General features: G+C 32.5%; 2 protein-coding genes and 2 long non-coding RNA genes across 4 annotated transcripts in view; 1 reads left to right on the top strand and 3 right to left on the bottom strand.

The window, feature by feature from the left end:
• The first annotated feature begins 3927 nt into the window (after window positions 1-3927).
• LOC102584349 (uncharacterized) lies at window positions 3928-5488 on the top strand. Its single transcript, XR_368474.2, has 2 exons — window positions 3928-4126; window positions 5275-5488. It is a non-coding gene; the product is annotated as an uncharacterized lncRNA (long non-coding RNA).
• A 2167-nt stretch (window positions 5489-7655) lies between these two features.
• On the bottom strand, window positions 7656-8428 carry LOC107057804 (uncharacterized). Its single transcript, XR_001471575.1, has 2 exons — window positions 8017-8428; window positions 7656-7926 (listed from the first exon to the last, which is right to left on the bottom strand). It is a non-coding gene; the product is annotated as an uncharacterized lncRNA (long non-coding RNA).
• A 1543-nt stretch (window positions 8429-9971) lies between these two features.
• Window positions 9972-10913, bottom strand: LOC102584032 (serine/threonine-protein kinase pakF-like). The gene has a single exon (XM_006361953.2). It carries the CDS (start codon window positions 10813-10815, stop codon window positions 10240-10242), a length of 576 nt encoding a protein of 191 aa, XP_006362015.1. The 5' UTR covers window positions 10816-10913; the 3' UTR covers window positions 9972-10239.
• A 1421-nt stretch (window positions 10914-12334) lies between these two features.
• Window positions 12335-16792, bottom strand: part of LOC102583684 (uncharacterized) — a 7692-nt gene continuing 3234 nt past the window's right edge. Inside the window, exons 4-11 of the mRNA XM_006361952.2 lie at window positions 16063-16161; window positions 15906-15971; window positions 15362-15478; window positions 14991-15065; window positions 14099-14201; window positions 13865-13912; window positions 13093-13214; window positions 12335-13020 (exon numbers count right to left, since the gene is read on the bottom strand). Of these exons, the coding sequence (XP_006362014.1) occupies window positions 12928-13020; window positions 13093-13214; window positions 13865-13912; window positions 14099-14201; window positions 14991-15065; window positions 15362-15478; window positions 15906-15971; window positions 16063-16161 (723 nt within the window). The 3' untranslated portion in view covers window positions 12335-12927. The remainder of the gene's footprint in view (window positions 13021-13092; window positions 13215-13864; window positions 13913-14098; window positions 14202-14990; window positions 15066-15361; window positions 15479-15905; window positions 15972-16062; window positions 16162-16792) is intronic.

The following is a 16792-nucleotide window of genomic DNA, read 5'->3' as shown; positions in this document are numbered from 1 at the left end:
AAATATATTGGATATTAGTAGTGATTTATAGTATAGTAATTAATATATAATATGTAGTATTTAAGTGTTATATTATGGAATTTGAGAAGTTATTGAAATTTTTATATGATTTTAAAAATATTTTAAATTGTTAGCTATTGTGATTTGTAGTACTTTTTTTTAACATAATTTTGAAAGTAATATTTATTACTCTATTTGTTCTAATTTATGTGGCAGATGCAGAATTTCAAATATTAACCCTTTTTTATATGTCTCTTTAATATATTAAGTTGTTAATTATTGTATTTTATAGTACATTTTGAACCTAATTATTTAATACTATAGGTTATTTGCCATGTCCCAATTTATGTGGCATTAATTGATAGATTTGTTGGAGTCGAGTAAATATATTTACAAATAATATAAGTAATACTATACATTATAATAATTAACAGCTTAATTATTTAAAACTTATATACAAAATTTAATTGAGTCTCTAAATTGTATTGGTACCACATAAAATGGATTATATGATAAACATATATTGTTTGAAATTGACGAAAAAGAAACTATAAATTACAATAATTAACAAAATAAATCTCTCGACTCCAACAAATCTATCAATTAATGCCACATAAATTGGGACATGGCAAATAACATATATTATTAAAAAAATATTTAAATAATTAAGCTGTTAATTATTATAATGTATAGTATTACTTATATTATTTGTAAATATATTTAAATATTATATGTTAGGTTTTTTATCCTAATTTATATGGCATTGATAGAATTTAAAGTGTCAAATAATTGTTAATTATTGTAATAGATAATATGGAGTATTTAAGTCATTTATAGTGTAGTAATTAATATATAATATGTAGTATTTAAGTGTTATATTATGGAATTTGAGAAGTTATTGAAATTTTTATATGATTTTAAAAATATTTTAAATTCATAACTATATATTTCAATGTACAAGATTTTGATAAAATAAAATCTTTAAAGTTAAATTATAATGTTTTTGAAATTTAAATTATTAAAACATATATAATGATTTTATAGAAAAAATAATATCATATAAAATTAAATGAAAAGGATAATAAATTCAACTTTTACCATGATAAGGTTGAAAAATATTATTTAAGTGGAAGGAGGTGGGGCCCACTTGTATATTTTATATAGTAAGTATTGGACATTTGTTATGATTTAATTGGAACAATGATAGTAAATCCTAGACTCTTCTAATATATAGTAATATATAGTAGTAATATATATAATTTATAGTGATTACAAGTGCCAACAATTTCATCGTTATCCAATGATGACCATTGGAAATTATTGTTTCACCTACCGCACAACTAGAATTACTACAACTTAAGAGTAACAATTTTTCAACTACAGCAACTCTTGATTTCTTTTTCTTTCTTTTTGACACTATTCAATGACATAGTAATACTAGTAATCAAACTGTGACATAAATCAATACGAGAATTTGACATCTTAGAATATCACCTGATTCGTTGGTTCTCTTCGACGCCGCAGGTAAGTATTAAACTCGGCTAAACCCTTATTTCTATTTTACATAACATTTACTCCTAATTATTAAACAATACCAATTATAAAAGAGTGAAAGTGACCCACTATTAATTTTAATGTTTTCTCCTTTAACCACCAACTAAATTACTTATTAAAACTACCCACACTAAATTCATAAACGTAGTTACGAATAGTCCAAAATACCCATTTAGAATCTATCGAAAAGTATTTTATGAAATAAAAAGTTCTAGAACTCAAAACGACCAAAAGGGTCGTTACAATATTTTAAACTCAAAATTCAAGTTCGATTATTTTTATGTATTTAGGTTGGTTTGAAGGTGAACTATATATGTATTAAATTTTACATAAATAATATCACGTTTGCTTGTTATTTGGGAGGTAAATTATTCATATATAAAATTAATATGATGTTTGGTTTACAATTTTAAATAACCCGCATAACTAATACATGTTTAAGTTGTGAGGAAATCTATTTATTATTCTATGTAGGATATAAGGTGGATTGACTAATACATGAATAACTAATCCATGCATAATAATAAATAAATTCTCTCATAACTAATCCTTACATTACTAATATCAATATAATTTTTTCCCGCTACCAAACGATCCCGTATAATAGAAATTGAATCCTTTCATTTCTTTATATGCTACATTTTTTTATTTTGAATTTATTTGAGGAAATGTGTCTTGAATTTCATGAGCTTGGGTAAAAAAGAACTTTTTAGTAAAGAGCGATTTTCACCCTCTTAGTGCTTAGTCCAATGTAATATTATTCGAATTAATAAAGCTCAGTGAATTACGATTATCAAAATTCAAATGGTTAAAAAAAAAGGTTCAAGTTCAAGTTAACAAAAATTATAAATCTTTACGCAAATAATCAGATAGATTCACATCTTTTTTAGCTAATATATATAAATTATACATAAGTATACATAAACATACATATATTATACATGAATTATAATATATTATACGACTATTTTTAAAATACACACTCGCAAAGTCACTCTCTTGCTAACATGACCACTACAGTACTAGGGATGTGCTCACAAGAAGGTCACTGTTTCAAAATTATTTCTTTTTTTAGTTATTTTTTTCAAATCATCAAATGTATGCAAGTCCAATTGAATTTCTATTATATAGAAGCATGATGAGCCAGGACGAACCACAACATAATCTTATTGTACATTGTGCAATAAAAGTTAGACAGATTTGTACTTTTTAGTTATTTAAAACAAATGTAGGGGTATTTTTATCTTTTGGATCAGTTATTTCTTCTTGGGAGCTTCTCATCATTCCTCCCTTTCCTTTTTCTCTCTTTAATTTCTCTCTCAAACCCAGAGGCAAGGCTAAGGTCAAGCAACCATATGAATCTTTTCAGAATTCCAATAATAAGGAAGTTTAGCATTAGGTTTATTTAATCCTCTTTAAATTTTCATCCCAGATCAAATCATATTACTATTTTGAGCTTCGTCAATTTATTAGGGTGTACAAGGCTTTGGTGACTGAATGAGACTAATCCTATTCTCTTTTCTCTTCTTATGTTTTACTTAGAAATTATTCGTATTTCTCCTTTAGATTATATCAACTGGGAGTGGGAATTTACAATTGGAAGTGGAAATTTACAAATTTCTCTGTGGATTTTTTGTTTTGACTTTTATTATAATCAATTGTTGAGCTTTCTCACAAGATGTTAGTTCTGTGTTTGGATTAAGAATATGGATTTTGATACCTACTTCCTTTGTTTAAAAAAAGATGCCTCTTACGTTTTTTTTGCAACTCTTTAATTTTCAATTTCCACATAACATGTTTAACACCACGATATTAAAGGACATTTTTGATACATTCTACATATTTCTTCCTGTCTTAAACTTCGTACCAAGTCAAAATTAGGCAAACAATTTGAAATGAAGAACATATATGATATTGCTTTATTCCTTTCTACGTAAATCAGGGATGGTTGGTTTTAGCAAGATAAAATTTGGTTCAGACTTTTGAGCTAGAATCGTGAGTTGTTGATGAGAGTTTTGCGTTGTACGATGATTTTATTTTGTTCAACGAGTTCACTAAAAGTAGAACGTGTAGATTCCTGCACCATAGAGATTTTGCATGAACAAAAAAACGTTTTAAGAGTGTTACTACTCGCTAGAAGTATCTGCATTGTCTCACTGCTGATTGAGAATTATGAGTTGAAAAAAAGGTTCTTTCTCACTAAAAGCTATCACTTTCCTTTAATTTATTTAATAGTGTTCTTGTTTTGGTCAGGGGGAAGGAAGTTGAGTTTGTTGTTTGAGCATTATTTTCATCGGGGTGCTATCCCTCCACCAAATATCTGTCATGTTTGCCCAACTTTTCTGAGCTTTCTCCCGCCTCTCTTTTGGTCTCTCTCTTGGTTTGTTTTCTCTGGATTATGAAGTCACGATTTTTTGTTCTCACTCAGATTAATACTCATGGTCTGTAGTATCTTCATCTCAACAACTTCATATTATCAGCAACAATGTGGATACTCGAAGCTGTTTTCAAAAGGGAGATTTTGAGGTTTTAAATGAATGACTTGCAAATACTAATCTTTGGTCCATTTAAGGTATTATCACCTTCTCCCCATAAGCTATTTCTATTTTCATTGTATCCCTTATTTGTTAGAAGTATTACCTTGTTTGCAGCCTGTCACTAGAACATAATGAATATAGGACCTTTCAAATCAACTTAACAAAGCTAAAAACATGAAGGCATGTACTTCTTCCCCTTAGCAAGTATATGAGTCTCTCTGATTATAGATAGATACCTTTGCAATTCTAACTAATATTATCTAAAAGACTTAATGTTTAAGCAAATTAGAACGGTCAAACAAATGTATTTGTAGTTCCATAAATGTGGTTGTAGAGTGTGTTTCACAAATTAACTATGCCACCTTATCAAATGAAATAAAGGACCCCTAAGGTTATTATGGTCCTTGATAATTTGTGGATTATAGAGAATGGTGAGAACCGTATAGTGAAAATTTTGAGAATTTTTTGAGTTTTCAACGGTGGGAATTTTATCAGATGCAAGGCTTATATACATCACTCTCTACATTTGGATGATAATTTGAATAACATTTGGAGTTCTTATTGGTTTTGCACATTGTATTTTTTTTAGCAGTGTACCATTTATAATTCGACAATTTGGAGCTTAAATTAAATGCCTTATTTCATTTGTGGTGATTATGTTAAGATTCTTGTTAAGTTAAATTGTTGCAATCGCACCACAAACCAAGAGAAAGACTTCTCGAGCTGAACAACCTTCGTGGTGAAATGGTCTTCTATTATGCAGAGGCTAGGGATCACAGTATTTGGAACAACGTACATGTCGTTTACGATGGTTTGGTTTACAAAAGATTCTCAGTTGGACCTGTGGCCAATGTACATTTATCTTAGGAAGGTGACTGCAACTCATTCGCTAATTTTAATCACACTTAGTGTGACGGTTAAGTAGTACGATTAATATTAGCGGTTGGCAAGATATTCTAATGCATTTGTTTGATATCTGAATTTGCAGCTTCATCATTCAGAGAAGTTCAGTGGTATCCCATTGGCTTGTTCTTAGGACCTAAGTTAATAAGAATTGTAAAATTACACACAACACTGTTTCGACAGTAAACAAAAGTAATACTATTACAACATAAGAGGAAAATCTAAGAATGGATTAATGACGATTGATGCAAGAACTATGGATTAATGGTGATTGATGCAGGAACTGGAAGAAGTAGGGGTGATGGAAGAGTTGGAAAAGGAAGTAAAATCGAAGGACAACTTTCAAAAGGATCATGAATGATTGATCACATTGTTCATAAGCATACAAGTCATTTCACAATTCTTATCGATTGAGGAAGGGGATTTGTGATGTATTTGACTGTAGAGAAAATGTAACTCTATTGATGAAATGAATTTGTATTTATTTAGGATCTTATTCAGTAAGAAAAAAATATTATATTATTTTATTATATATTAGAAGCTATAGTATATATACAATGTCTTGCTCTTCTCTTTTTTTTTTTGTTGCCAATTCAAGGCTAAAAAGAAAGAAGGATGTTGATGTCCTCTTTTTTTTTTCTTTTTGGGGGGGGGTGGGGGTTATATACCTCACTTTTTATAATTGGATAATCTTTTTTGGTTGGTAATTTGAATAAACATTTGGAATTCTTATTAGTTTTGCACATTGTACTTTTTTTAGTGTATATATTGCAATTGGTAAAATATTGTTAGTTTTTCTTCTTCATTGTTGGAAAAAATAATAATGTGCATGGGAGTTTCAATACTTCTTGAATAGTTTGACATCCATTTCCATGTTTTAATTATTGATATTACTTTGTCTTTTGCAAGTATTCATCCTAAACTTCTCCACACGGTGGTGTTTGAAAATGATAAAAAAGTTATTTGCTAAGCTGATGCCTACAACTTTTACTCATTCAAAATGATGAATACATATTGTAGATAAAAGAATCCAATAATACATGTATAATGATGTACATATGTGTGATAGTATTACATCAAAATCCAACATATTGGGCTCGTGCTTAGCACGGGCATCGCTTATCTAGTAGTTACAATAAATAAATGGTATCACCAAATTAGTACGTGTTATCTGTCTCCGAGGATACCTTTTTGTGATTGACCTCATTATTTGTTCTCTTCTCCCCCTCAAAAGAAGATGTGACTTTTAAAAACTCTTCCAATTCTTTCATTCCATTTTGCACATTAATTTTCACTTATCTAGGTTAATATTTTATAATAAAAATACTTATATTTTATATTAAGAAAACATGCCTTTGTATCTTAGTTACTTTTTTGGAAAAAATACATAAATAAACAACTTATTTTATCATACTTTGAAATTTCATACCATTTGAAAAAATTATAAAAATTTCTACTCTTTCCTATTATCAGATACATAACTCTTACGCAACATATTGGTAGGGATGTGATGTATCGGGACGTTGAGCGATGTATCGAGACATGTGTGTCTTGTATCAACAAAGTTAATATATCGGGACGCGATGTATTGAACGTTGGGTGATGTATCTCAAATTGGGACGCAATGTATAGAGACGTTGAGTGATGAATCCGAAACCGAAATGCGATGTATTGGAACGTATCCGAAATCCTTCAATCTTCAGGAATCTTTGCAATTTGAAATTGAATAGAGATAGGATGTAATTAGTTATTAACACTATAAGATTTGTGTAAAATATATTGTTTTTCTTTCTGAATCTATATTATTTGAGCAATCCAACATTTACAAATGAATTCAGCCCACTTTACTTGTCAGTAAGCCCAATCAATTGGGCTGATAAACAGGCCCATCGCTCAAAACTGCTACATCCACAAGTCTAATGATGAATGACAATACAACATGTCAACCACTAATTTAAGGACCATATTAGAAGAAGACTTCAGTAGAATCATATATAACTTATCCCAACTAATTTGATGTTGAAACATAATCAATTAATTGTTTAGTGGATATTAACATACAGAGTGGTCAATTTTGCATTTCATTCATATTTTTCTCAGTTTCTCAATGACAACCTGTTCCTTTGAGCCTACAGTAGATGGATCGTTGGATCAATTGAATTCCCTTCGTCCGAAAAGTTATACGGCATAAATAAGGTAAAAATAAAATCTATGATATATTTCTAAGGCCTAAGGGGTCGTTTGGTATGGGATATGAGATAGATAAAGTTATCATATGGATTAGGATATCTCATGAAATTATTTATCCCATCATATATGTGTGATAACTTATTTCATCATTATTGTATAAATGATGAAATAAATAATCTTGGGACTAACTTATACCCCTAACCAAACACAACATAAAATAATCCTACATTTTATTCCAAAATTATTATCCCTTAACCTTCATACTAATCGACCCCTAAATGATTGAATACCCTTGAGGCCTTGCCATAGGAGAAGTACGGGTTCATATTCCAAATATAACATTTTTACATATTTTTAAATCCCCTTGCAAAATTCCTTGCTCCGCTGCCAATTGGATATGATACACACATTCAGATCATTGACTTATCTGAAGTTGAGCTATAACATATCTTCATGCCTCAAGGCTAGTACTTTTTTTTTTTTTTTTTTGGGTTTTAAGGATCCTCTTGTCAGCGGATACACAATAGTAGAGTTATGGGCTAATTAACAGAAGGGACCTGCCTAGCATATGTAGTTCCTAGGTTATCTGCTTCAGATTCCTCATGAGCATACGTTGAAGAAGCTATGAGGATAGAGGGAGTGCCAAAAACTTCTTGTTTCGATCCTTCTTGCGCCAGCCTGTCAACAAGACTATTCTGCTCCCTGAAGGTGTGTTGGAGCCCCCAACTTCTGCAACAATGACCTGCACTCAACAATTAAGAAGTTAGTATATAATGGTTGGTCATTTATTGTATAAATAACAACAAGTATTCTGAAATGATTTCAATCCTACCAAACACATCCTTAATTCGATCGTGGTAACATGTTCTGTTCAATCAATTTATAATAACCAAACAGATTTAGAATTGCTAGGAAATTTTAGGGTAACTAACAAGTTCTTCTACTTGTAACTTTTACCAAGGTCAACCATCTTTGCTCATGAAAAGTCAATCAATAGCCTCATGAAACATGCCAAATGGCTTTTATAAATCATTGTCCAATAGCAATTCTAGAGCTTACTCAACCTTAACCAAAATTCTTTATTCCTTATGGTGCAGACTCACAAAAAGGTAGTGGTATTTGTCTGCATTTTTGTGCTAAATTAGGTGCCAATTTATTCCTCAACTTCACATCATGTCAACATTATCACTCATGATTACTTAAGCTTTTCAGATAGTGACAACTTTTAACAAAATATTATCATTCGGGCGTTCCTTAATATTTTATATTACCACAGTTTTCTGCGGCAAATATAACATACTTTTTAATTGGTGATGGTTAAAGTGATGTGATGATCACTTTAATTTATACCCTCTGTCCACTTTTAATTATCATGTTATGCTTTCGAAAGTCAATTTGACTAATTTTCAAAGTTAAATTAGATTGCATTGATTCGATATTTTAAACAAAAAAAAAAGATATTCAAAAACTATACAAAAAGTACTATAAATTGCAATTTTTTGCATATCAATATGATGAAAAAATACATCGTAAAATGTTAGTCAAAGTTCTTTTCATTTGACTCTAAAAAAGAAAACCATGACAATTAAAAGTGAACGGAGGTAGTAAGTGCTAACATTAAATTGAGAAAGAGAAGCCTTTGAAACCATGAATGCTAATATCGTTTGACTCTAAAAAAGGTAAGGTTATTAATGAGTCCCGAGTGACCTATGGATCATAGATTCAAGCCATTGGAATCAATCATTGATGCTTACCCCATTCTTTCCCGGACTCTATGTGACCGTGTATCCTTTTTTCAAGGTTAAATTGGTGTAAACACGTATTTGCCATCGAAAGTTCTTAGCTTTATTCCTACTCGTAATTCCTAGGCAATGAATAAATTTTCCCTTTTGTACTACAATTGAAACATGGGAGAGTTAACTTTGTCTTCCAAGATCGTGAGAATGCAGCAATCAAATTCATACCCCCCTCTGAAGCAAGATAAAAGTGACAAGCAAGTCCAGCTAGTATCAGTTTACATGTGGAACCAACCCCACACAAATTATTAAGTTTCAACACTTCTACAACAAACATAGCAAGTCATACTAGTCTTTACAAGAAAAGAGTTTCTCATAGCCCTCTGAGTTGTTTTTTACATGCCTTACTTGAGTCGAAGGTATGAAAACAATTTCACACCACCCTCTGAGAACCCGCTCATGGGATTACATTGGTTATGTTGTTGTTGTCGTCAAAAAGAGTTGTGCAAATTATGAAGAACAAAAGAGAGAGTTCCTTATAGTTGAGACAAGTTGACAAACATAAATGCAGAAATCAATATAAATGAAGCAACTTGGCATATCTGAAAAACAGAGAAGCACATTGCCACCTTAAAGAAAAGAGCCCCAAGAACTGATCTTTTTAGCTTTCTTTCTTACAGTGAAAGATGACATTAAACAAATAAAAGCAATGAGAAAAGACAACAACAACATACCCATTGATATTCTACAAAGTAGGCTATGGAGAGGGTAGAGTGTATGCAGTCTTTTTCACTCCTTACCACTACCTCTCCGAGATAAAGAGACTGTTTCTGAAGACCTCGGCTCAAGCAAATCAAAGCAATAATGAACAAAAAAGAAGGTAGTGGGCACAAACATGACAATAAAGAGACTGTTTCTGAAGACCTAGGCTCAAGCAATTCAAAACAATAATGAATAAATAAGAAGGTAGTGGGCAGAAACATAGCAAAGTTGTGTGGCGCATATATGCAAGAATCGTAACAACAACAACAACAAGGTAAACCACAGATGATCAATGAGAAAGATTGGATCTTGAAATTCAAATTGCATTAGATAAATTCAGATATTTACATCCAAATTCAAGTAGATAACCTAGGCCTAAAAAGCAAGCTAAAGAGTTGCAAATTAGATAGCAACTTAATTTCCACCAGCCCTAATTACATCAAGATTATATTCAGATAAAATCAACAATGCTTCCAGTTAATCAATTAACCTAAAACTTAACTTCCCATTTTTTGTTCATCCATATTGAACATGCAAATTATTTACTTTAGACATAACTACCGCATACCAAATCCATGTTTACCATGAACACATCCAGGCCTATTAAAAACATAAGGCGCCTTTCTGGATTTGTTCATCTTGGAACAAGCCCTTTTCCCCAATTTCCTAATCCTTTGTCTCCCAAGTTTATCACTCAACCAATTTGGCACCAACTCATCATCCAAATCATAGTCATAATCTTCTTCTTCCTCTTCCTCTTCCTCTTCATCGTCCTCCTCCTGATCATCATCACGAAAAGTATCATGATGATTGAACCCAACAGGGCAAACCACCAATGCATCAATTGTTTGAACTGGCGACGGAGATCCCGACTCTGCTTCCGATTTCATCGAGATATCAGAAGATGGAGACTCAATTTCACATGGGTCATCTTCTTTTAACATCAATTCAACATCATCATCAGTTTGATCAGTGAAGGAGTAGCTGTCTTCTTGTTCATCATCAGAAGGGTTAACAAATTCCCACGAAGACAATTCATCAAACAGATCATGGGCATCAATTTCTGACTCAGATCTAACAACCATTGTTGCTGATTTTGAAATTCTGAGATTTTTTCCAAGGATTCTCAACATATTGGCTTCTGATTTTCTTGAAAATTGATAAGGGTTTGTATTGAAGTAGTTTACTTGAGGAGGAGTTTTTTCTTTGTAAAATGAGAAGAAAGAAAATGCGTACAAGTAATAAAGGAGAGCAGTTGAGGTGACGTGGCGGTTTTGGTTTGGTCCACCTGTTTGTTTGCTGCATTTCTATTGGTTGAGTTACGTGTCGTTTACTATAATATATCGAACGGTATCGTCTAATAGAATAAACCGAAATGTTAGGATGGAATATCCAAAACGGTGCCGTAAAACACGAAACGTGAAACAATAGAACCCAAACAATTTTTTTCTTCTAGTAGGATTTAGATAAGTTTGACCCAAGAAATGTGGAGAAGGGAATTAAGGAAAGATAGAAGAAATGAAAAAGGATTTAACTTGAATGGTGGAAATAATTTGTATATATTTTTAATGTAGTTAACGTGTGGTAACAAATTGTTTGTTTTCATATTTCAAATAATATCTTTGAATAGTCAATCGTTCGGTTAGAATGAGATTAATATTGATTTTTATTGACGGTATAATTTGTTGTATTAAAAATAACATTTATAATTTTTAAGAAATTATTTGTTTATAAAAATACTCTCCTCTTATTAATAAAAAACGAAGTTCAAGAGACCACTATCTCTATTATTGTCCATCTTAGTTTGACCCTTGAGGAAAGATGAAAGAAGAAAAGATTAGGATTTAAAATTTATATAATGTAAATATATTTTATATCCTCCTTGTAATTTTACATATTTATCACAATTTGAGAATAGTTTATATAGGGAAAGTAATTAATTTCACTTGTTATGGACGATGATGACAAATATTGTTGATGAGAGTAAAAAATCATGATTTGATTAATCGTGTAAATTTAACAATAAGATTTCGAATTTAAAGTCCACGTAATGGAAATTTCTACATATTAATTAACAATAATGTAGTATCCATATTTATTAATTGGTAATATCTTCAAATCTTTGAGGAAATGCACATGTAAAATCAGAACTATGAAATTCCCATATATCTTGTTATAAGGGTTCAAAGATATTGTATCAAACATGATTTACAAATCAATAAAGTTTGAAATTCTAAATCCGCCTCCTCTTATGCTCCACGAGAGGATAGATGAAATGTTCATGAATTTTCATTCAATTAGTTGATATCAACATACTGTGTTATTTGCTTTAGATTAAACTTAGATACACCGATAGCATGAGTAAGCATTTTTACACCATCATGTCAGGCAGAAAATATCTGTAGCAAATGATAAAATAAAAATTCACAGGACAGAATAAAAGTTCTTCCTGGTACATGTGCAAGCGGAAGGTAGTAGGTACCCGTGCAAGCTGACTAGGACACCACGGTTATAAAAAAACAAAAGGTAGTAAAATAAAATACCAGGAAATACAACCAAGACATGCAATTTGAGTTTTAGACAGCAGGGATAGTAACTGCATACACCAAGCAATGTGGAATGAAGTAGCTAATTCTTAAAACTGTGGAGCTGTTCGCCTAAGGAAAATACATTTGCAGTCAACAAATATATACAGAAGTAGCTTCACATATGAATGATCTACTGGTAACTAAATCAAAAGAGTTCCAAGCATGCAGTTTGCTGCAAGTGAGGTCACTAGTTCAATCGTTAACTATGAAAGAAAAACCAATTGATAGATTTCATTAACAAAGGACAGAGTACAGTTCCACCAGTTTACAATCGATTAATGCAGGCTATGCAAATCCAATTACAAAATTCCAAAACTGCAGGGCTACATTGTGGTATTGCACTCTGAAAAACTCGCGATTTTTTCGGATTTACAGGTAAAATATACAAGTGACCGATTAGGCGTCAGAAGAAGAGAAATTGGATAAAAGCAAGACATGAGAGGAGAAAAGGGATGATACAAACGATGGGACAAAAATGGAAGATGTTAAACATGATAGGGACCTCATACCTCAAGGGTGTCCATTGCGGATCTCAGATTGCTTTATAAAGGCTGCTGTTCAGTAATGCATGGTAAAAAAATGATAATATATCTTTTTCATATAAAGAATGTGGACTTATGGCACCTCCAGGTGCAATTACTAGTTTACTACAATGTCTCAACCTTGGAGTACTCTGACAATCTCCCCTGCTCTTGACTCAATACCTTTCAGATACTCAATCAGAACTCGCTGCTGATACGAGCCGCCCTCCTGAGAGAGTAAACCACGTCAACAACCATTCAATGAGTGCCAGAAAGCAAAATTCAACTATTGAATCCCTACCGTACGTATCAAAGTCCGTTCCATTCTCTTCTTAATAACAGTATACAATTCCTCAGGCGAAATATCACCTTTTCCAAGAGTCATGCCATCTAGCAAGAGCTTGTTCCATACTTCCTCCGGTGCTGTATCAAAGGGATAAGTGAATTTCATGAGAGGTGAATAACATTTGAGGCAATCGTAAAGTTCAAGTCAAAATATTTGATGGTAAATGGACCGTAGAGAGTGAGTAAAAGCTTTTCACACTCCATAATGGGAGATAAGTCATGTCTGTCCAATTCCAATGTCAACTAACAAATTCATTGCCTCTAGAGAGTCTAATTGGTCCATCTGTTACCCCTAAAAAGATGCATTTTACCCTTGTGATATCTGAAACTATAGGTTACATTCGTCTGAAGAGTTAGGGCAGTGCACTCTGAGGATTAGTCTCTCACCCCCAACCAACTCAACACCTATTACACCACCTGACCTCCATTAACGAAGCTCAAAAACCTCCACCCATGGTTGCTGAGCAGATCATCCATTTCCGTTCTTCTCATATAGTTTGCTTATTATGCCTCATATCAGTTTTTGATTTCTTTTGCTCCGTGTTATCTATATGAGGCTTTATCAGTATCTGAAATACACCTTTGATGGCAAACTGAGAAGGCAATCCATGGAACGTGAGAGAGGCGCATGTTGAGGAATTGATTAAACAAATATGAGGTGGTCTCACAATTGGAAAACTATGAATCCCGTGATGCCGGTTTGTAATAAGCTCACAATCGAGAGATACCTTTGATAATGGTCTCAAGAAACTGTTCAGCTTTTAACACTTCATTTCCTGCACGAAAAGCAAATCCAGGATTAGTAACTATATATTCTTGTTTTCAGATTGAACATCCGGGCAAACCAACTCATGGACCTATACTTTACTAGTTACAATGGATTTATCCCGTATGGCCTAGAAAATAAATAGAAATAGGTCATCACTACAATTAAGTGAAATGAAGTTAAGCAATAAAGAGACCTTTTTTTGCATAACTTCGCTTTGACAGCACTCTGGAAGCATACAATTGCAGAACCTTTTGTAACATAGCTTCAAGTCCTGGCTTGTCTCCATCTTTTGTAGCCTACACCGTAGAAAACTCAGTATAATTATCCAATCTCTGTGAATTTTTTCTTCATATAATAGATTCCAAGAAACATAGCTGTGAAAGAAACTGCACTACAGAGATCATTCTTCATATAATAGGTTCTGCTTGTGACTTGAAAACATTGTTTTGCTAAATCATGCTTAAAAATAATTTACAGCAAGAAACAGATTGATGCAACAAAATAATGTCTAAACTGAACAGGGAGAAGAATAAGTTCTTTTAAGAAGGGGAAGGGGTGAACTTATTATTAGGGGGGCCATCTGGGAAGGCAATAAAATTTGAGGAAGTGAGTCTGACAAATGAAGACGTATTAAAAGAAGGAGGCCGTGGTACGGTAGGAGGTCATTTCTATTTTCAAGTATGCTAGTTAGGAAACATTACACCAGATAACTAGTTAGAATCTTTTTAATTCCTTGGAATTTCTTATAACCAAAAGACGCATGTTCCACTTAATACATTCTTTTTGTCCAGTTCTATAAGTCATTTTGCTTATTGGGTATGTGTCTCTAGCTGCCCCGACAGATTGCTCTCTTTAGCAATTCGCATACATGAAAGAGAGTGAATTCTGAAGTCCAAGTTATAATCTTCAATTTCAGCAGAAGGTTCTCCATGTCAATGGTAATCTGCCTCCCAGAAGAGAGAGAGAGAGAAAACAAACAACAAAATATGCATGGAACTAAATGACAAGGCCTGCACACAAAGATCCAGAGTAAACTTAAACCAAAAAAGAGAACTGGGCATTAAAATTAACTCAAACAGACTCACTTGCCGCAGTTGTGCATTGACTTCTGCGAGGAACCCTTCATCAAGTTGGCCTTCTTGCTCCCTTTGATTTATTTCCTGAATGTTAAAGAAAACAAAAACACTTACAACACATAGCCATAAATAAAAAGAAGTCATATATAAAAAAATATAAAAAATCTACGTACAATAGACTATATAAACACTCAACAGAACTCTAGCATAGTTTTGTTTTGATAAGTAAGAACTCTAGCATAATTCTATTACTCAACCTCCTTCTTGAACCCCCTTAGTTTTATAAGATGATGCTCACTTCAAGTCTTGACTCTGGCATGGCATTACAAAAGAGTTCACTTTGAAAACTATCTCAAATAAGACAGGATGACAAGACATACTTTCTCCATAAGACTGAGAGCCTCAGGATCCCTAAGAGGCCAAGATATTTCTTCCACTTCATCAATCACTGGTTTTAAGATTGCTTTGAGCACATCAGTAGATGCCTCTATCTTTTCCTGCCAGGAGAAAGAAAATGCCATCAGAAACTGTCTGTTGCTCATATGAAAAATAAAGCATAAAAAGTATTACTATTGTGGTCATAAGCACCAAATAAACTTTCTATTATATGGCAGGGTAAATGAGGGTTGAGAATAGAAAGAGAAGAAAAAGGAGAGACATGCTATCTGCGTGAGATGTAAGGAAGATTGAACACAAATTACTCATCCTATACTCAAATCTTATCATACAAAAATACTCAAGAAATTTCTTTTCTTAGCTTTTGCTATTAGTTATTTTTATTGATCATGTGGCAAATACAAGGTATGTCCAATTACATGTACAGACCTTAATCTATATGCTAAAGAGAAGTTACTTGTGATCAGGTAGGGACCAAAAATACATACACTTGGTATGTGTAGTTCAGAAAGGAAATAGAATATATACATTTGTTTTGTGAACAAGACGATCTACGATGCTCATTACCGTCAATGCCAGCTCTTCATAGTCTTCCTGTAAAAAGAAAGTCAATAAAGCTTATTCCACAAGTTGAAAGAAGTACTGAAGCATACACCAGTTGAAATAATAAGAAATGGAACCATGCTTTGTCATCATCAGATTTGCAGGTGTCTGCTCTAGCTGCAAGTCTTATCCAAAAGCTCTCGTTGAAAGCGAGAACGTTCTCCACAACTATCTGTGGCAGCTGCAACCATAATAGAAAGTTAAAGGTTAATTTTCATCACTGTAGATCATAGCTCTTTAAGGTTATCAATGCACGTTCAGATTCACAACAATAAAGAGCTTATCAGGACAATCAAACCTATAATCTACCAAATTAAACCTATAAAGAGAGGGCTTGATCAGCATTCCCCAACAAAGAGACAGAGGCAAACTAATTGATATAAAATAACTGATAACCACACCAGCAGCCTCATGGTCAGGGGCGGACCTATGAAGGGCAGTGGGGGTGCCACGCCACCCCCGAACTTCGACGGAAACTCTATATATACATAGGTATATATACATAATATTTATATAAATATAAAGTGTGCCACCCACAGAACAAAATAGGCTTGTGGTGCCATGGTAGGAGGGCAACTTTAGAAGGTTGAGGTTGCGGGTTTGAATCCCATTTGAACCTATTTTTTTGAAAAATTGTTGAAGACGTTTTTTAAGTGAAAAAAAGGCTCCAAGCCCCCTTTTTTTAAAGGAAAACAGCTGGCACATTATTTTATTTTATTTTATAATTGTTATTGACTTAAATTAAATTAATTACATTACTCCTTTGACTTAGAAGTGTTCTCTTTCTCTTCAACTATTTCCAAACCCTTCTT

Source organism: Solanum tuberosum, unplaced genomic scaffold (assembly GCF_000226075.1).
Source record: "Solanum tuberosum cultivar DM 1-3 516 R44 unplaced genomic scaffold, SolTub_3.0 scf00377, whole genome shotgun sequence".
Classification (NCBI taxonomy): domain Eukaryota; kingdom Viridiplantae; phylum Streptophyta; class Magnoliopsida; order Solanales; family Solanaceae; genus Solanum; species Solanum tuberosum.
Note: the sequence above shows the minus strand (reverse complement) of the source record. Positions and strands in the feature narration are given on the sequence as shown.